Source organism: Amblyomma americanum, chromosome 3, assembly GCF_052857255.1.
Source record: "Amblyomma americanum isolate KBUSLIRL-KWMA chromosome 3, ASM5285725v1, whole genome shotgun sequence".
Classification (NCBI taxonomy): domain Eukaryota; kingdom Metazoa; phylum Arthropoda; class Arachnida; order Ixodida; family Ixodidae; genus Amblyomma; species Amblyomma americanum.
The window spans coordinates 94549736-94571632 of NC_135499.1; the positions used below are offsets into that span (position 1 = coordinate 94549736).

Sequence of the window (21897 nt, forward strand, 5' to 3'; positions counted from 1 at the left end):
GACGCCACAAAGCTGTGACGCTTAGTTCAGCGCTCCCAGCTACCAGCGCGAGAAGATGAGAATAAAATAGAGCGGCGTTTTGGCGGGACACAAACCGGGCTCACGTGGTTCGGTCCAGAAGCCTGCTATGTTGCATCTCTTGTCTTGGCGGTTTTCCAACTAGGTGTTGAAGGCTTGAGTTACCTTGGGAAATTATGATTTGAAAACTGATCTGCAGTATTTAGATAATAAAAATGAAATTCAGCAAGAAATGTAATGAAAACGGCAATATCTAGTCGTCTGTTGATAGATTCTATGGGAACATACTGTAGTGGTGGAGAGGAGGAGTTTGATGGGGAAGTGAAGGAACTGTCTGGGCGAGATTGTCGCTCTTAACTCAATACGGATCCAGTCGGTGGTGATAGTGAGAGGTTTTTTCTGGAGTTCGGTTAACGTGAGTTATATGACCGATTGAGAGCGTTGTATCGCGCTGTGAATTCGAAATGACACCAATATAAAAACAGGAGCCAACAACAGACACAGACGATGTTTGCAAAGAAGGTATTCACCCAATCACAGTCTCATTTGTGTTGATAGGAAAATGGCCCAATCGCAGTTGTGATGTCGTCGTATGGCAAACGTCTTTTTTTAATGCAAAAAAGTTAGTGTTAGCTCGGCCTCAACACTTCTGTTCTGCTGTAAGTACACTGAGAAAATTCAGTCCCGCATCGCTCTTGTGTACCAATTCCTCAGCGTACTCAGAACTCCATTGCTACCGCCATAATTATCGCTATAAGAGAGAACCACCGTAACAAGCAGTAGGAATTCATCGATTGTAAAGAAAAATATATGGTAGAAATAAAGGATAATAAAACATATTATGTATAGAGACAGACAGACCAATAAGATCGCTACTATGTACAAAGCCCACACAACTCAAAGTTAAGAGGTAAATGCGGATTAGAAACAATGGACCCTATCTCTAGGGATCACATATGCCTGTCGGATATTGTTCTTGGAGAAAACTGACTTCGATGGTAGGAAACGAAATGCTAGACACATGTTTACGGTGCGATGTCAGCGCGCGTTAATGAACCCGAAGTGGTCAGAAGTGTCCAGAGCCTTCCATTAGGTGTCCCTCTTAGCCCGAGTCCCTTCTGTAAGCTTATCTCTATGAAGCACCCAACCAACCAGAAACTGACATTTAAACCTACAGCCAAAACACTGCGCTAGCGGTCTCGTCAAGCGGGTACTTAGGTAGGGCTTGATAAGAATTCCTACCTATTAATAGAAGATTTGTGTACGATAATGAAAAATTGATATGTCAGCTTTTTTCATGTATTAGAGATTCCCAACATAAATTGCAGCCAGTACTAAGCAACGAGGTTTATATGTACTAATGTATCTTTACAGTTTGCTTGCATAAATGCTGGCAATACCTATTTCGTTGAGCATTTAATTTTCAACGTGTTCATCGCCTAAAGTCTTACGTGATAAACGTCAAAGATGATCGTCGTCCTACAGATGCGGGACAGTTGTTCTCTACACGAAGGATGCGTCTGTTAAAGACTTACAAGGGAGGATTCGTTTGGTTTGATTTGTGAGCTTAGACGTCCCAAAGCGACTCAAGCAATGAGGGACGCCGGAGTGGAGGGCTCCCGATAATTTCGTCCACCTGGGATTCTTTAACATGCACTGACACTACACAGTACACGGGCCTCTAGCATTTCGCCTCCATCGAAATGCGAGTGCCGCTACTGAGATCGAATCCGCGTCTTTTGGGTCAGCAGCCGAGCGCCACAACCACTGACCCACTGCGGCGGCCTATAAGGGAGGAACTGAGACGGCACTTTCACTGCGGCGGCCTATAAGGGAGGAACTGAGACGGCACTTTCACTGCGGCGGCCTATAAGGGAGAAACTGAGACGGCACTTTCACTGCGGCGATAGGGGGGTATTGTGACGGCACTTCGTGTCCAGTGCAGGCAATTCTGCTTCTGGCTGAAAGCTACCATTGTTTTTATTTTCTGGTTTTTCCTACGCAATGCGAACAAAGGCCGCTGAAACTTATGCATGTGCCTGGTGGCATGCAATTCGAGCAGTTCAATGTGACAGCACTGGTTTAACCTTTCAATGTACAGCCGTCAGCACGCTTAATACGAACGCTCGAACGTGTGTCTTCCAGTTACATTAGTACTGCTGGACGCCGGCCACTGGGTCTGAAGCAATATTAGGGTGGAAGCAGGGCACGAGCTGTATCCAGCCGCAGCAAGCACACCGTGCAGCATGGTCTCAGACTTAGCGCCCTGCGCTCAGGGGCTGTAATGTCTGTGCAGGACCCGCAAACGAGCGTTCGTTTTAGGCGTTCTGACGGCGGTACACTTTCTGCATTCATGGCTTTGAATTAATGTGTATGGCGTCATAGAAAACGAAAGAAAGAAATTCTAATTTTGTTTCATCTTTTTTTGTATGGAAAATTATCGCTATGACTGTGCTCATACATACTCTTACAACAAATGTTGCCTGTCATTAGTTTTTTTTATTTTGTAATTGGTCCAAAATAGATTGTGGGTCTTGTTTCGAGCTTGATGCCGGGCCTTTTAGTGTGACCGGTTGTAATGAATGCTATAGCTTGTTTTGTTCCATTTACTGGACTATAAATAGAACTTGAACATCAATATTACGTTGGTCTCAACTCTTCAATGCTGGTTTGTTTCAGAAACATTTGCGATGAAGCAAGTGGGACAATCCTAGTGTCGCTGAAGCCTTCTCAGAACCGAGCACTTTGCAGCTCTTACCTGAAGATTTCGCCCACCAGAAGGTAAGCTAAGCATGGCTGCTAACATTACGGTCAAGTGAACATTATTTTTTGTAACATTGACTCCGGGGAGAAGACCGACTTCTAGGCCTTGTAGGTAAATTCAGCTGAGTCTCATTCACGCCAACAGAATGGCGTGTTTCAATATACTGAACATGGAAGGTGTTCATACACGGGACTGTATGGGGCACCTGACGTTTGGAGCGTAAGGACACTGCCCGCCGATGGTGATGACACAAATTGCGGGCTTTATGTTGCTTAGTCTTGGAAGACCGCACGACAACCCCAGATTTATTTATCTTTACTGCCTGCGCCTTTATTCATCTGCGTGTCTTCCATCTAAATGTGGCTGCCAAGACCGGCACTCAATACTGTCACTTTGGGCGCGATAGCGAGCGCCATAGCTAGCCGTCTACTACGGCAATCACGAAATGCGAAGATATGTGATGGCAATAGAAGGTGGAACTCCCAATGGTAGTCGACACCACCTCTCTTTATCTTTTACCTTCAGTATATAGAAGCTATATGGCAAAATCATTTACGTGCCACTTTCTGAGAGCGTCCAGAAATGGTGCCCATATTCGGAACCATGACACGAGTGTTCAAGTTCTTGTCTTCATTGCTAGAGCTTAATCCGCGTACATCAGGGAATGAATTATAAGGTCACGAAGAGGAACTCGGCTCGCGCTGCTCTGTCCATTGCTTGTACAGCAAACATTAGACACTGTATTAACCTATTTAATGGCTGCCTCAAATGCGCTGATCCCTGGGAGCCCGATATACAAAGAGCCTGTGTTCTTCTTAAGGTTTAACTAATATGATGCATGAAACCACTATTTATCCTAATTAAATGTCTGCTGATATCACTTGTCACACTGATAATGACTGTGTAGGATATGAATGTCCCTACAGCGAAAACAATGGAATGCGATCTCAGGCCCTTACTTCAGTGTAAGCACCTATATATTGCAGCGCACATCAAAGCAACGGGTGACTTTTTTTTACTTAATAATGAGGCCCAGATTTCTCCTTTGCCTCATTTTAACTGCTTTTTCACTGATTTTTTATGTAGTATAGAAATATACTTTAACCTAGAGAAACAAAACACAAGCGGGGAGCCAACACCCAGGATTGAACTCCTGTCTCACGTAGTATGAATTGGGTCGGCATGCTGCCACCTTCTGCGACATTCTTCCAGGCAGGAGCTCTTCTGCTTTATTTTCGAAAGTCGAAGCTAATTAAGAATCTCCGCACGCAGTAGTATGCTTCCCAGAATGTGCAGCAATTTCGTGACAACATATAACTCCGCTGATGAACTTTTGCGTGCCCGCTCCTCCCGGGTATTTCATACTTAGTACTCGTGTGAACGGAGTGAAGGGCACTGACGTTTGACGATAAATGAGGCTTATTCATTCTATTGACTAAATTGGATGCCCTTTTTGATAGGCCTAATAGTGATCAGGGTGCTTTTACTCTTTCTATAAATAGTGGCTGAGGTCACTTGACGAATGCTAACTTGTCCCATCCCATTTTTAGGTAGGAACTCGCCCGGTTTTAAAGGACTGTCAGCATCGCAATTCTGATGCGATGGAGCGGCGGCCTAAAATTGACAGCGCCATTCAGCTAGGAGATGAGAATAGGATAACGAAATAAACGCCGTCTCGACAGCGCAGAAAAGGGCGCCTGATTACGCAAATGTCATTTGACTGTAGGGACAGTATTCATGGCGCCTCTCGGTGTTGTTCGACTTCCGTAGGCGTCGGTGTGCTCTCCAGATTAGAATCACCTGCTCAGAGCTTCAACTCAAAGCCTTTTGTATTCTTTAGGTGGTGTGAATATCAGATATTACAAAACGAGCACGCACAAGGCTTAGGCGTTTTTATTTTGTAATGTATTTGATCACGACTGAAATGTTCCACTACAGTAAATCAGTCAAAAAAAAATGTAAGACTGAAACGGTGTAAAAATGTAAGAATGCAAGGGCGTAATAATCTATTCCTGGAGACTATTCCTAGGCACACAAAATATAGGAGTGCCTCATCAAATGCAGTCGAGTGGTTTTAGTACATTGTTTGAGTTTTTATGAGCTTTTGACAAGGATTCCTTTATATTGCGACGAATTGTGCCGCTTCTCAAATTACCTCTTGAGTGAACCTGTGCAGTACGGCGGGATAGATTGCCTCGCTGCTTGTGGAGGTTTTCAGTGTATAGGTCTACAATAGAATGGTTCGAACGACACTAAAGAAGTATACCCCAGCATTCGTGGTTTCATGCAACATTGAAACATTGAAATTGTGATTTCTTAGTTTCATATGAAACGTCTTGCAATAACGCTGACTACAAAATGAATGCCAACTTTAACCACAATTTCATTGGAAATGGTGATACACAGCCGCGAAGTTGGCAGCAGAACATGGCTTTCATATAACACCATCTATGTGCAAAGTGGAGGGGATCTTAGTCATAAACAAAAAGAATGCCGGGATCACAAAGGAGCCTGCACGTGGGAGAGGTGCATCGTTGCTAGAGGTAGCTCCATGCGCATGACAATGAGCAGCAGTAAGGCACGGCCAGCTACGTGTTGTTTTCATGCGCCATATTCTGTGTAGATGGAACTCATGAGTAGCCGAAGGCGCTAATGCCCTAGCAGGAAAACGCACGCAAAGCGTCGCTGGCGGAAAAGCGACTACTACAGAAGCCGTCTAGAGCAGGACTCGTGGCTCGGAAAAAAGAGCCCTCGAAGTTATTTTAAACCACCTTCTGTGGGCTGCGGAAAGGACCAGTGAGAAACATCAGACTCAGCCGGGCGGGTTCACACATACACGCGCCGAGCGTCAGTGCTTCCAACTCCTGGCTACTGGAGGACTCACCGCTGCGACGACATGACGCGGTGCCACGTCACTTCTGGGGCTTCGACAACTCATGTGTAGACGTTCCATTGCTGGTGCCTTTAAACAGAAACTTCTTGCCACACGGGTTTTTCCGTTTGTGCGATTGTCTTAACACAGACCATTCCATAGAGAAGCGACTAGTGCCTGGGAAGCTGACCGCCTCACACTGCAGTACATGGTATCTCCCTCTCACTGTCTTTCGCACCGGTGTGTCGCAAAGGTTACAGGAAAGCAAAAGTGGAGACTGTTCCTATGTGTGGCGCGCATAGGGTGTCCGTCTTAACCATGTTCCACGTCGGGACGTTAAACCCTACATGTCACTTACACATGTGAATAAAACCAGCTGCAAGCAGAGAAAATCGAGAAGCGTCCGGTTGGCCGTAATACAGAAACTAAATCTACATGCATTTTCCTCAGCTAAATGCAGCTTTGCTTATGCGCTTTTCTAGTGTTAAATTTAAAGTAACCACGGGACTTCAATGCAAAATTTACAAAGCAAAGATGCAATGAAAATGCAATTTTGATGCACTCCTTTCCGCCTTTCTGCGTGTAAGCTCATCGATAAAATATTGATTTTTTCTCTATGGCCTTCGTAGCTTAGCCATTGTAACCTACACTTACTGGCGATTTATTTTCCATTTTACTCTCCGCCGAAAATTATCTAGCCTCACTCCTTTTCCTGTGAACATCGGTGCAGCTAGAAAGAAAATACGCTTTGCTTACAACAATTTCATGATTGGTTTTCGAGCGTGTCAGATATATTTATAATAAACTATATACTTATCTTGGCTGCCCGAAAGACGAGGGTTCTATCCCGGCCGCGGCGGTCGAATTTCGATGGAGGTGAAATTCCAGAGGCCCGTGTGCTGTGCGATGTCAATGCACGTAAAAGAACCCCAGGTGGTCGAAATTTCTGAAGCCCTTCACTACGGCGTTCCTCATAGCCTGAGTAGCTTTGGGACGTTAAACCCCTATAAACCATAAACCACACCATATACTTCTCTGTACAACGGGCAAAAGACGGGGAAAACAGCTGCGATAGCTCGATGGTGCGTCATTGGCGCTATTTATTTCACTGCAATAAAATAAGTAATAAACAATTCAGAATTAATTTTCCGCATGTCGTTTGATCCTCTTACGAAGAAGTACGTAGCTCGGACAATTTGCCAATTCCGCATTTTTCTTAACGCCACGCATCGCCTCTGTAGGATAGGCGATAACGCCTGCTTTCGACGGACGGTGCGATGTACTTATCTTTTCGTATTATATTGTGGCAATAATAACGAAAAGAGCCAAAGGAACTGGCGACCACTGTAGCGAGAAAAAAAAAAAACCTTTCTAGAGCCCTTCCTGCTTCCGATATTTGCCACTGCAGGAATTCTAGCGTACGCTGAGAGCTTTCCACGAAGTGATAGCAATGAAAATCTCAGCGAAATATTTTTCTTTCTTTTCACAGTCTTTGAACTCTCTAAGCTTCGATATTAAGGGTGATGAATACGACGGGAGCCCACATTCCGTGCGAGTGCGAAGTCTGCATTCGTTTCCTTGTCTTGGTTTCTTACACTTTTCCTTTTTCCATATCGAAAGAAAGGCTTGGAATTTGTTACTGCTAAACAGTTACGGGAACTGAAACGGGAAATGCGGCTGATAAATGTCAGGTAACTGCAGATCTGTCAAAGGGCACTGGGGGAATCTCTGCAAGGTCAACTTGCCATGCTACACACGCAATGCCTCATGACCTCGAGCTTACTGGAACCTTGAAAGAGTGCCTATAATAGGCAGTTTTAGTTTCATGTACGTACAGAGTTCACGTACGTAAACCTGAGAAGTCTACGTAGCCTACGCGCATGTCGTTTGAAACCCTTACAGTCACACGTACGAGACGCACGGTTGATGGGTGGATGGATGGATGGAATATAGGAGCGTCCTCTGAAAATGGATGGTAGCACTTGCCAACATGCTTGGCTTTTGCCCTTTATTTTGGTTTAACTGTGTTGTAAATTGGGTTTAAAATTTGCGTTTTGTTTATATATGTTTTCCTGCGCTCCTAACCTTATCCCACCTCACTGCTTTTGAGCCACCAATCTTCCAATCACTTTTTGATAACTTCCACCGCAAATTTATTCTATTTCCAAGACCATTGTTACCTATAAACCTTAGGGCCTCAGGGAGATTTACTGTGCTGGCATCGGCATTCGAATGAATACCATCACATTTCCGTATGATGTGTTCAATCTTCTTACAGGTTTAGCACACAGACCTCATGCTTTATCGTTTTCGTTATATTTATTTTTGTAGCTGCGCGTTCTAAGACAGCCTGACCTAGCATCAATGAGTAGGGCACTGAGTAGAGCAACGCTGCGCGTTAAGTCCCTTGATAATAGCTGCGCGTTGTTCCTAGCGCCATCTGCTAAGAGATACCGGCACTGCTGTAGCCGTTCTAATACAAGGCGACTTAAACCAAGCAAGTCGAACTGCGTCGGAGCATTGCTGTGACGACGACACACGCTGTTTCAACAGGCTTAAGAGCTGAAAAATCGCCCTTCTATCCAAAAAAAAAGCTATTAGTCATTTAAAACTTTATCGAAAGCATGTTTAGAACTCTATATCGCGTCGAGAGATTAGCGACGAAGCTGTTATCGCTGTGAAGAGGGCGGGCAGGGCGCCGCCATGTTGTCAACGGTATGTACGCAAGTAACGCAAAGACCGCAACGCAAAAATCCGAATCTCACGTACGTCCGCGAGAATCACTCAAGCCCTTTGCGTTCTGCGCATGAGCATTCGTCACTCGTAAGAGCTCTACGTACGTGAAATTTCTACGTACGTGAAACTAAACTGTCTGATATATTAACCGAGAAGAAAGGGAACGTCACGGACATAAAAATTACAGACGCATCGGCTTAATGTCAGTTGCCTGCATGGTATTTACTAAGGCAATTGTAGTAGAATGTGAGCAACCTTTCTCTTCATTCATCCAAACGACTCGGCTTGCGTTCGGAAAGGCTTTTTTTACAAAACACAACTTGCACACGGTAAATCAGGTGATAAAAAATACGCAGGATGCTTCAATAGAGTATATAGAGCCTTCATGTATTACGAGAAATCGTTTGACTCTCTCGAAACCTGAGAAATCATATAGGCATTGGGGATCCAGGACGTAGATTATTTGTAAAGGTACCGAAAAGTACGTGTAGCGGCTGGATTGTAAAAATATTCCTCGGTAAAGAAAGCGATAAAATCCGAATCATAAAGGGTGTTAGGCAGGGAGACGCAAACTGTCCAGCAGTATTCACCACGTGTTTACAAGAGATATTCAGAAACTTGCATTAGGAAGAAATGGGGTCAAAAGTCAAGCGAGAGCTCTTTTGTAATCTCCTATTTGCGGATTTATTTACTTCAGTTATTCAAAACGCATTACAAAGACCAATGGTATTACGAGGGAAAACAGTAAAACACAAAATATACAGAAATACAACGCAAAATTCAAGGCAAGGAAATGAAAATTTGAGGTTAGTACATATCAACAGGCCAAACTTACAAAAATTATATAAAGCGCACTTAGGACAACAGACAAGGGAGACCAAACAACACAAGCGCTTTGGCGAGTAAGCGGTTGTGTTGTTTGGTCTCCCTTGTCTGTTGTCCTAAGTGCGCTATATATAATTTTTTAAAATGAAAAACCAACTTCCTCAGATGTCAATTCTGCTTCAGGCCAAACTTAATCACATTAGATGTTACAGATTGGGTGAGAAGGAGTGGTAAGGTAAGAAGTGAAAAATAGCAAAAATACAGAAGAAAAAAAATGCGGGCGGTTATAAAAACATAAGTGACTAAAACTGCACAAAAAGTAGCACATATATCTCAACAGTAGGGCAAACAAAAATACGATGCGAAAAAAAGAGAAACGAAAAGAGAATAACGTAGCCTAATGTTACATCAGATAATGCTTGAGCATCTAGTCATGAATGGTTGGATATGGATGTTACAGTGTCGGGAAGACTACTTCAAAAGCCCGATGGCACATGGAAAGGCAAATGAATGGGTGGGCAGGTTTTTTCGATTGACGCGTTTTGTCTTACATTCATTTTTAAGTTGTAGTCGAAGTGCGTGAAGAGACTTTGGTAGCTAGAGGAGGTCGCCTGGCGATATAATAATATTTAAAAAATTGGCACAAAAGAGCGATACAATGGCGAATATCTGACGGTTAAAGGCAGAAGCCCAGACTGATCGTGTCAGGCTGAAATGGCGGCTGTAGTTACGAGTAATAAAACGAGACAGTAAAAATTTGAGACAACGAACGCCCCCAAAAGTAAGTGTTGCACAACTTGGCTGGATCGCTGCGCCTATGTTTGACATATTTAGAGTACATGACACAAAGAACAGAACCTGGTCTCAATCGGTGCTTTAACAGTTAGAGCAGGGCTATTAATCTGATTGTGTCTATCTGCAAACACGGCAATCTAATTGGTTGGCAACAACTTTATTTAAAAGTCCTGCAGAGCTTTTGCCGACGTGGCCTTAGGTCTCCCACGTGGGGACGTCGAGGTGTTGCCTCGCCGTCGCCTCGCGGGCATGCTGGATGGCCCAGAGTTGGTCACCGAGGCTGGGGCTGAGCAAGGCAGCGGCCCACCGCAGCGGAAGGGTTCCGGAGTTAGCACCGTCAGGGTTTTTGCTACAGTCCGAGAGCATGTGGGGTAAATTTCCTATAGCAGTGTGGCAGACCTTGCATATATTTGTCGGGTATGATCCGGGGTAGAGTCTGCGGTATTGTGCCGGGTTGTGGTACGTGAGCGTCTGCAGTTGTCTGAGGGAATCTAATAAACTCAATATTTAACATCAATCTGCCGCAAAACACTTTAGCATTGCTTAAAGCACATTACAGACGCGCCACTTAGGTTATCTTCCTAGACATCAGACTTCCCACGGTTTATTGTCGTGCAGTGGGGGCCATTTTAGCTCTGCCTTGCGCAGTCAGCCTTTGGTGGCTAAATCTACGAGCTGCCACATCTCATTTTGTTAGAAATAAAAAAAAATCCGCGTTTCAAAGCAAGGGGGGCTGAACTGAGTCCTGAAGTGGTGCGGAACGGTTGCGGTGAATCGTTCTGGTTCAGGTGCAGCTCTAAGATCGCGAAAAAATATTGATTAGGTTCCGTTCCGGTTCCGGGCAAAAATACGTGTTTGGTTTGCGATTTCGGATTCAGGTTCGGTTCGATGGCCTGCTTGGAACCACTTCGTAACTTGGTGGGATACAGCTAACCGATGTTGGTTGATAGCAGGGGAGCAAATGGCGGTGCTTTCCGAAGCAACGAAGCGATAATAATAAACAAAAAATCACCTTCTCTCTTCTCACTCTATGACTGAGTACCTTCTGAAAAGCGCGCTCACGGTTCTTGAAGAGCGAACTCTTGTTCCCGCTGTTATGTATGGTGTCGCGGGGATGCGATTCGTCGCATAGCCTATTCTGGCCACGCCCGTACGCGTATCCGAACATATTCAAACATTCCTTTGCACGCAGCCGTAATTTGCTTCTATAAATATTGCAAACAGACTATGGTTAGTTACCTATATGCTGGAACCACGCACTTCGTCGACCTACTGGGGTGACGTGCGACTGGCCCAGCTCGTTTATGGGCGTTGTCGTGTTTCTCGACACCGATAGCCGATATCCGGTAGCGAGCGTCCAGAAACATGATTTTCACATGTCTTTAATATTATCATTTCTCTACAAAAAGTCTGTATTGTGATGGATTCGCTGCGGTCATTATAATAAATACAGCCTGTTGTGCTATTTAGACGAAATGTGCACTTTAAAAGACAAGCACTGATGTCAAACGTCCTTAGACAAAAATTTTGATGATTGCAACACCGTAAGGTACTGTTATTGAAATATTGAAGGCAATTGTCTATTCTTCTCATGCGTAGAAAATTTTTTACTTTAAAATTTTTCATCGCTCTTCATCAGCAGTTGAGAATGCCATAGAAAACCGTTGGATAATGTTTTGACAACAGGAAATATATTAATACAAAAAAATGCAAGCCTGCTCACGGGAGATCTGCGGATACAATGATTATTACGAGAAGTCTTACAATACTGCAAAAAACTTGGTTCATAATTTGTTTCTCGTTGAAAAACTTTTTTGCCGAAATTGTTGGGTATGACAGTGAACGGCCCAGCGCTTTGCAAGCATTAAGATCTTTAGTTCGTTTCTTTGCGAGCACGTAATATTACGCGAACAGACTTAGTGCTGTGCTCTGTTCACACATTGTGGGATTGCCGTATATTTCAAAGTTTAAACGAAATGAAAAAATGTACTTACTTTACCTTGGTTCGCGATTGAGCCTGGCTTCAATGTAGTTATTTTTTGGCGTTTAATCTATCGTGCACTCTTCATTCCATGAACTTTCGTTCATTATTACTAAAGCAGCAGTCTAAATAAATAATTCCCTTTTTGTCTCTTACCGCATGACTATGCATTCTATATTTTAATGTTAGGTTTCTCATTCATAACTGAGCCTTTGCAAGGTAGTTCTTGGTGTCAAATTTGCGGTGTAGGTCGATTATTTGCAAGTTACGTCATAAAGGTTTGGCAGTTATTCATGCTTGATGCCGCACTAAAGCTTCGCGTGGATGAAATATCGTCAAATGAATATTTTAATTTTTTGTGCTTTGGAATGCTGCTGTAGGCGCCGTTGTTACCAGTTCTCTCAGATGCGTGACGTTACGACGGATGTTAAAGCCAAAATATTGCTCAGTGTCAAGAAGAACGCAACTAAGAAATTAAGGCGCTTGCATTAATGATACGGCGATTGACGAACATCAGCTATTTGAGTAAATCAGTAACTAAGCGATGACACAATACATAACGAGCTTGGTAATAGTTGTCGGGAAGACGACTTAAAGGTTAACCGCCTTATGAATAGATCGCATTTTACTACTTTCGGTCACAGCGTTTATTGGCCGTGTTCCGTTTCCGGCACTTACATCCTGATTACGCCTGGCTTTTATTCAGGAAAAAGCGATCTCACAGGCCTAATGCTTTGACACGGGACATCCTGCTGAACTACAGACCGGTGCACGTGTTTCGTGGTGCTGTTATCTACTTGAGATTGGGTTCTAAAGTTAAGGCCTCTGATGCGACTTCAAATACAGATTTCTTCCAATTTTTGATGTCGACGTTCACAAACCTGAGCAAAAACAGCGAGTGGAGACGTGACCAATTTCTGTGTTTTCTCGGGAGGAGTATTGTGGCGTTTGGCGAAGTCTAGATAGGGCCCCGCGCCTCATGCGATGGTGACGGAGGCGAAAACAGGCACGCATTGTGAGCTGCATGCACGGCGGGGTAGTCACGTTATTGCAAAGAAGCCTGTGCCGTTCCTTAGTCCGAAAAGCGTCTGCCACTACCAAAAGCTACAGCGATAGCTAAAATAGCTAGCGCTGTAAAGTGACTACGAACTCATGTCGTTGTAGCGGCATTCTAGTAACAATCCTACCTTTCACCAGCAAAAGCCCTATCTGAGATTACAAAGTGTTACGACTTCTCAGCTTGTTGGATTTGTTGTCGTAACATTTTAAAGTACGGATATACTCAATAACTGCAACGTAATGCGGGGGACTTCGCGTCCTAACAAGAATCTTATCTTGACGCTATGATTGCTGTCGCTTGCAACGCACTGAAGGCAGGCTTTGTGACTCAACCGCACTGCTAATTTCTGCACAATAAACTGCTTGAGCATTAGCACTAAACGACGACCAAAACATCGGGGCACCTGATTACAATATATGTTGGAAATGCGCTATCATCCGAAGCTGTTGCTGCCTTTACCGGTTGTGACTACTGGGGCATGTGAGACCGACCCGTTAATCTCTTCTCGAGAAATGCGGAGAAGCAGCTTCCGGCAAGCCTCCGTTCTGCACTGACAGTTCTCCGGGGGAGCGTCTAGTTTGTACGTTAGCGTGCTCTTTTCCGAGTCACTTCCTTAGTCTACGCTACCTCACCACCTTCCACGATTGGTATGTGGCGCTTCACAGAGATGAACCTTGCCTGGTGACGTCACTTCCACTCTGGTGAAATAACGTTCCTCTAGTCAATGGGATTGCTCCAGTCTTGTGATACCGTGATGCACCGGTGAAGTCTATTCCTGCCAGCTAATCAACTAATTTTTATGAAGAAAGAGAAAGAGAGGATAAACTTTGTTCAGAAACCGGCCTTGAGAGCTGTTTGAGGAACAGATAAGTAGGGTCATCATTACGGAACTCCAGTGCACCCCCCCCCCCCCCCCCCTGGTTCACGAACCCTGTTGATGAACTTCAGCTGATCTTCCAATGATACGCTAATCAGTTGGCCCAAGACGCCGGGAGCCACAGGGGTTTTCTCTAATGAAGTTTCTAATTCCATCATAATAAAAATTCAACTTAGTGATATTGCCACGCGGATCAACATGAGAGGGAGGAAGTTCCCGAGTCATAGCTGAGATGATATACTGTATCTTAATGGGCGCTAGAGGAAACGCCGGACTTAGCGGTATGTTTCCAAACTTGGCTCATTAGGCAAAGTCTCCGATCTCTGAGTGTTCCATTGCGGCTTGATACGTACGCCAGCAGTCAACAGTGCTCCTGGCCTCTGATTTTTTTTTTTGTGTGCTCACTTATTCTGCATGAGAATCAATATCCCCCTTGCGTTTAATCTTTCGGTCGTCATGAAACTGTTCTACATATTCATCATCATTTTTCTTCAATTTGTGCTTGAAAACACTAGTTAAAGGGCCCTTAAAAACAAGATTCGATACTAACCCGACCGCTGCGGCTGCGTTTTATGAAGGCAAAGCGGTAAGACGACCGTGTGCTGTGCGATGTAAGTGCACGTCAAAAATCCCCAGAGGTTCGAAGTTATTCCGGAGGCCTCCACTACGGCACCTCTTTCTTCCTTTCTTCTTTCATTCTCTCCTTTATCCCTTCCCTTACGGCGCGGTTCAGGTGTCCAATGATATATGAGTCAGATACTGAGCCATTTTGTTTTCCCCAAAACCAATTGTTATTATTATATTCCAAAGTTTGGGACTGCAATCATTGGAGACAGTTCAGAGTTCATGGTTATTATGGATATTTACGGCGCAAGGGCATCTATGGCCAAAAAGCGGCATGGTACAAGTTATTTTTCGATTGCTCAAGGTGAGGTCAAAGGCCAATTTCCTAAGCATTTCACCCCTCATAAGCCGAGCACCTGGCCAGGGGAAAGCTTGTACCCATTGTATCACCTGTGGGTACCTGGCGGCACTGGGGATCGAACCCCGCACGTCCCTCATGCGAGGCGGATGCTCAAGCACTTGGCCACCACTGAGGTGGTTCAGAATTCAAAACGTTGTTTTAAGTCTGTAGTGGCAATCACTTTGAGTCGCATTCACAGCTTCAGTTAAAACGTAAGCTCAAACTTATCGCTTGCGTCACGCTTGCTTGCGGTTACTAAGCGCGAAAACCTCAGCAGTTGACCCGCCGCGGTGGCTCAGTGGTTGGGGAGCTCGACTACTGATCCGGAGTTCCCGGATTCGAACCCGACCACGGCGGCTGCGTTTTTATGGAGGCAAAACGCTAAGGCGTGCATGTGCTGTGCGCTGTCAGTGTACGTTAAAGATCCCCAGGGGGTCGAAATTATTCCGGAGCGCTCCACTTCGGCACCTCTTTCTTACTCTCTTCTTTCACTCTCTCCTTTATCCCTTCTCTTACGGCGCGGTTCAGGTTTCCAACGATATATGAAACATGTACTGCGCCATTTCCTTTTCGCCAAAACCAATTTTTATTATTATTAAGCAAGAAGTTTCCAAAGGTTGCTATTTAATTAACAAGTCATAGTCCTCAAAATTATCCCACATCCTGGTTTAAATATAAACGCTTAGCTAGATTAGAACGCGAATGTCGAAATTTATGAGCACGGTAAAGAAAAGATGAGCCCCTTTTTGTAGTCTTGGCAGCACGTCGCAATCAATGGTGCAGGTACCAAGCAAGCAAAAGACAGAAAGCTACTTTCTACCAAACCTCCGCCGACGTACATTAGCAATGAAGGAACACGGTTAAGACTGGATCATTGCAAAAACCAACTTTTAGTTTGTCTTCAACATATACATTTTCTGATTTCGCTCTTTTAGCAAGATTTTTATTCGTTTTTGCTTTCTTTCCACAAGGTTCCCTCCTCTCATCTGGTTTTATATGCCAATTTGTGAAAAATAAGCCTAAAAGTTACGTACTATTTTTGTTAAATTCTTTCTCTGCATTTTGCAATGAAGGCAACACTTGACGCAGCTCATCCACGTTTTCTTTCGGCCCATACTATGCTCAAATTTCAATTATCAACAGATGTCAACAATTTTGAGTCTTCTAATCTAAATACAAAATGAAACCAAATGAGTTAATTGGCGTCTCTATAAATCTCTATCGTACCAATGTGTAATCACTGTATCCGTAAGTAGCTTACAAGATTTCTATGATATTAACTGGCTAAGTAGGGCGAAGTACTAGTAATTCTAAAAATGTACCTCCGCTTTCATGCGCAAACATTTAACCCCTAAGATTTAAATTGCACTTGAATGACTTTGAGGGATACATTCTTCTGAGACATTAACAGCGAAGACGAGTGCATCGAACTCTTTTACAGCCTGATTCATCTAGGCACACGAATTATGTTTTCCTATGATACCACCGAATGAAATTGAGTGTGAACCAGACAGCTTCGGTGGGAGCGAGCCAGACTGATATCTTCGTTTTCAGTATTGTATTCCACGAGCTAGCCGAGATGCATGCATGTTATGAAACCTGTATTTCTTTCGATAAATTTCTGGGACTTCCTATTTCTTCTCTGACTGATGCCGAAACCATCACTTTAAGGATACTAAAACGCACAAATGTCTCTTCTTCTGGTACGACTATAACACACATGTGTGCAGATTACAGTCACAGATTTGTGCAACAAAATAAAGTGAGCCTAAACTGAATAACTTTAGGTTTCTACGATGTGAGCCCTGAAACAGTGCGTGCCTTCGGCTCTCTTCCGAATCCCAGGAAGCGCCGATGTTTTTGCGCTCTTGGTCAGACAAGAATAAGCTGTGGTTTCCTGCATGAGTCTACACGTAGAGACAGTCACACATGGATGCCTACGGGTGTCTGGCTGTTCCTTAGACGTATATATTTTGTGCTTCCGGTGTGGGTCAGCGGTCACTCATGATGTAAACAGCTTTGATCTCTACGTACAAAAACTTGCCGTTATAAATCCAATGTAGGAAGGTGTGCTATTGCGTTAAATTTTGGCTTAAAGAATTACGTTGCCGTTAAGTTTATGTAAGCACAAATTTCACGCTGTTCAGTGCCCATACTAGCTGTTTCAAAGTGAACCATGCCTGCTTAATATCTATTTCTCTCGTTATCTTTCACAGAGTGGCATAGCCTGGCTTATTTTTTTATTCTGTGCAACTGGCCGCCATATAATTACACTGGAAGGGTTGCTAAACCAACTTGCGCCTTTATACCAGTGAAACGTGACTCTATGTCTCAGCTGCGTGGCGCGCTCGGCATGATATGCGCTGTCTACGGCGTGCTGTATCGTGACAGTTATGAATAAATTAACATGCAAACTAACAGTCCCTCGCTGGTGTGTTACCCGGACTGCACCTCTCACCGTATGTATGCCGTCCCGTCTAGCTGGGGTTTCGTGTTCTAGCGCAGCGACCCATGACGTTTCTCAGCGGGAGAGCGTACGAGAGAATAGAGGCGTCCTCTGTTTATTTTCTGGAAGTTCTACTACACTGCTCTAAGGGATCACAGGAATCGCCAAGACTTTATTACAGGTCTGGGAGCTATGCACACAGACCGGACTGGGTGTGCCTATTGAGCAAATACATTTTTTTTCAGCCTAAAATGAGCAATGCGGACTACACTTCGGGATCGGACTGCATACCAAAAATTACGGTATTCCCAGAAAACGATTTTTTTTTCTCTAAGCCGTAATTTCTTCGTTTAGCGGCGTGTTCTGATGCCAGGCCTTTGTGTGGCCGGTCAACTGGTTCCGCTGTGACTGCTGCGTTCTGGTGGTCTTGCGTGAAAATGGTTGGCGGTAGTTTCCAATGGTTCTTTGGTCTTGGACAAAGGCGCAGCTGTCGATCCTCCTGCGCCTCTTTTCAGCCGAAAATGTGGGCTCGGAGTGTTGTCTGCAATGAAAAAATCCCCGTGTCACTCCTTTGCAGTCAAAAAGTTCGCAGCAGTCGCAGAAATATGGCACATCACACTCGGTGTGGTAATCAGAACCGCTTGATTACTGCGTCTAACCGGTGTGTCGCATATATTGCTTCGCATGAATACAAAAAAGCTAAATAAATGTTCTATAGCCTAGGAAGGGAACAGCAGTTCTTGATAGACAGTGAAACGTTTGAAGTGGTAAAGGAATGCATCAACTTATGGAAGGTAGTGGGCGAAGATCCGGGACAAGAGAGCGAAATAGCTGAGAATAAGAATGAGGTGAAGTACATTTGACAGGTGCTTTCAGGCTATGAATGAAGGCTGCCATATTTTCTTTTGAGAAACGTATATAACAGCTGCATCGGTACTCACGTATTGGGCAGAAACATCAAGGGTAACGAAAGCGGTTAAATTTCAATTCACGGCAAACAGCGAGCTGTTAAAAAGAAACTAATAGGCGTAACGTTTAGTGACATGAAGAGGGGAGAGTGGGTCCAGGACCAAACGCTGGTTAATCAGGTCAAAGACTCGATTGTGTTAAGGATAACGGAGTGGATTCAATTCAATTGACTTCAATTTATTTTTCCTTGTACACAAGGTGAGGGCCGAGAGAAAAAAGCCAGAAATTGTGACTTGACATGCGCGTTGGCTCCTACATTGCAGGGCAGCACGCGACATGCAAATTTCGTACACAAGTAACGTCGCAAAATGCAAACAATGGTTGTCAAGAACGGTTGGCGAATCTTTAGAAAAAGCAATGAGGAATGAAGTGCACACAAAAATGATAACAAAAACAAGCAACACAAAAAATATACTTCATAGAAAAACACTTCTTTGGTTATTCAAATCGGGTCAATACTTTATGGAGTGAAAGAGATAAAGAAGCAGTGAAAGCATGGTGAAATCTAAAAAATAGCACAATGCATCCTGTATATCTTTGCGGCGTACTCGTGATACATCAACTTTTGCACCATGAAACTTTCTTAAAAGACGGGAAAACGTGTTTGCTGCTCTATATGTACCATATATTGTGCGACATGGTGGAATATGCCACAGTTCGTTGTGTCTGCTAGGGTAAACTTGTACATTTAGCGAAAGGTGTGCTGTCTCACACAAGCAATTCACATTTTGTTTTATGTCCTTCTTATATCTTTCAGCCAGCCTAACATTATACATTTCAAATACTTTTAAGGCATTCGAAGAGAAGGCAATCGAAGGACGGGGTGGCACAAATTACGTAGGTAAATGAATTTAAACGGTTGCGTGGTAAAGGTTGCAGAAGCTGGTATAAGACAGAGGTAATTGGAGATATATTGGTGAGACCTTGCTCCTGCGGGGGTGTAGCTAGGTTGATGGCGGTGATGATGACGATGATGCTACGTATAAAAATGTTGAAAAGTTTTAATTCAAAGATTTCCTGCACACTATATTGACACCCCTGTAATCAATCAGGGAGGGCAGTGGAATGCCGCAAAATGAAGTTTCTGATGATATTTAAATGATAGTAAATACAACTTTGGACTGAAACACAACATCTGCACATTAAGATAAAATACTTGGGCATAAATTCTCTATAATTAAGTTCTAGATGAACAGCTGTTTGCCACCGTTTTGTATGCTGGCTTTTTGAAATATTTTGTTTCCGTAATCCCAATAGCGTTCGGCTTAGTCTGACGCCACCCTGGGCTCACTATCGAGGGTATTGGAAAAGCGTAAAGTTAAACGTGCCCGCAATTATTAAGTCCTGCCAGAAATAAACCACGATGTCCCTGCTTTGCGATGTTCATAGGTTCCCGTTTCTGTTTCCCTCAGTTGATGGCGTTCAGCGGCTACCGGGACTTGCAGCGAGGTGACGAGGACACCACACGGACCACCAGCAGCATCAACACAACTGAAGCCTTGGAAACCTTTTTTACAACGGAGCCAACTGTCAACGTGGATGGGGCTATCACGCAGGCCACCCAGAATGCCTCCGTGTCACCCGAGGTCCTTTGCTACATGTCAGCATTTAGCGGCAATGTGCCTGGTGAGATTGCTTCGCCATTGTGGATGCCTTTGGTCCCACCACCTGGAGTACATTTGTTTTACCCGTGCCGAGCGTGTTTATTACAGTCCACAAGATGTCGCGTAAACGTTAAGTTGTGCAGTTTCTGCATTCTGACGCTCCCCTAGCCATGCGCTTTAGCGGAACCGAAAGTGTATGCCACGTTCTTTAAGCCGTATATGTAAAGCCGAAAGGGAAACTGTACGCGACGTAAAGAATAAACTGTGGTATCCACGTACATCCGTTAGTCCAGGACGCTTGTTCCGCTGAGCTCAATAGAAGCGAAAAGAGCGTCTTTGTGAATGTACCCGTTCTTAATAACGTTCCGGCTTACGAAGGCTTGCTTCAGAATTTTCTCCTCTCCTTGGAAAACTGCAACTGTCCTCAGCTTTAAGTTCTAGTGGACATGTTACGTGTGATGCCACTCAAGATCCATCTGGTTGCTTTGCGCGTTTCAAAGTTAAGGACGCTGAGTTACAAAATGTCGCATTTTGCCCGATGTCGCGTTTCTCGCTACTCTTTCATAAGCTTGAAAACAGCAGCTGCTGCTTTATTTTTGTTTGTTTGTGCTGCAAAAAGCAGGTCGAGCGCTCTAGATCAACGTAGCAACGCATCAAAAATAGGCATGCGCATCTGTGCAGCGCGATAAAATAATAAATCGACTATCCATAGTGTTGACTGATAGTCCTTCAAGAGAAAATTTGTTGATATAATCGGCAAAGGGACGTGCAGCCCTGCAGATAGACAAAAAACGTCGTTTATTAGACTAGTCACCGATTTATGTCACTAAACGCATTTCTGCACGTATTCTGTGTTTGCAACTTGCCGTGTCCGACGCTTTTATTGCCGGTAGTGAACTTAGAGAAAAGGTGGAAAACTGCTAAACTAGCGTAATTCAAAGGAGCGTGGTTAGTGCGATGAATAAACTTTTTTGGCTAATCATGTTTCTGACAGGGAGAATAAATTACATGTGCTGTAAAGGGTATCTGTTGAAAAACAAACGCTTTTCAATTGCTATGCACATTTCTCACGTTGTATAACGCCCGAAGTTCATTTGTGTCGTTTGTGTCGAGCTGTATTGTTATTTACAGATGACTCTCGTCTGGCAGCCGCGTTCTGCCCCGTGGTCTGGGACGGCCTTACGTGCTGGCCCCGGACGCCTTCTTCTGCCCTTGCTGTGGTCCCATGCTTCTCCTCGCTCAATGGGCTTGACTACGACACGACACGTGAGTGTACTCTCCAGCACAGCTACTATAAAAGCGAGCAGGAAAAATTAGAGCGATCAACTTTTCGAAGATGCTGCAGCTAATGTGTTTATCTCATCACTGATGCTGTACACAAACCAGCGTCACTGTCAAAATACGGTGCTTAACAATTCAGAGTACTTTGCGCCTTAAGGTGCTCTGTTCTCCCCTAAAAAGCGCTTCTATACTGCTTTCGCAAACAAGCGCACGATTCGATAATCGTTGGTGCTCAGTTGCAGCTTACTTCCATGTGTGCGAACGGAACCGTTTCTCCTGACTTGCGGAGACATCTTTTGTTCGGAACAAGTAAACAGTTCCTGGGCAATATTTTCTGCAACAACATGAATTTCGGAACACATGGCTAGCTCCAAATGAAGTAACCTAAGCCGGTCAGTGGTTCTCAAGCCGAAAGGTTATACTGAAGGCCATCTGCGTGCCTTTATCAAGTTCTGGAACGCATGTCTCTCAAAAGAAGGAAAAACTAAGAGTTGCAGAAAACATCTGTCTTCGAGTCTGTCTTGAAGTCTTGAACTTCCTACGAGGTCTTCTCATTCGGACACGGCGGCAGAAGCCAGATCTTTTCGTTTGGTCACGCTAAGCTCTAACAAGACAATGGATGTTCATAGCCGGCATGCTTGCACTGGAAGCCGAGGCGTACCTCTTTCGTACGATCGGGATAGCCCGCAGCAACCATTGCTTTGA

The 21897-nt window shown here is 44.2% G+C and overlaps 1 protein-coding gene across 2 annotated transcripts in view; it reads left to right on the plus strand.

Annotated features, from left to right (window-relative positions):
- Positions 1–21897, plus strand: part of LOC144124731 (diuretic hormone receptor-like) — a 183602-nt gene that overhangs the window by 111443 nt on the left and 50262 nt on the right. For both annotated transcript variants that reach the window (XM_077657588.1, XM_077657589.1), the window contains 3 exons: positions 2698–2799; positions 19720–19933; positions 21043–21177. In XM_077657588.1, coding sequence (XP_077513714.1) covers positions 19723–19933; positions 21043–21177 — 346 coding nt within the window. In that variant the 5' untranslated portion in view covers positions 2698–2799; positions 19720–19722. The remainder of the gene's footprint in view (positions 1–2697; positions 2800–19719; positions 19934–21042; positions 21178–21897) is intronic.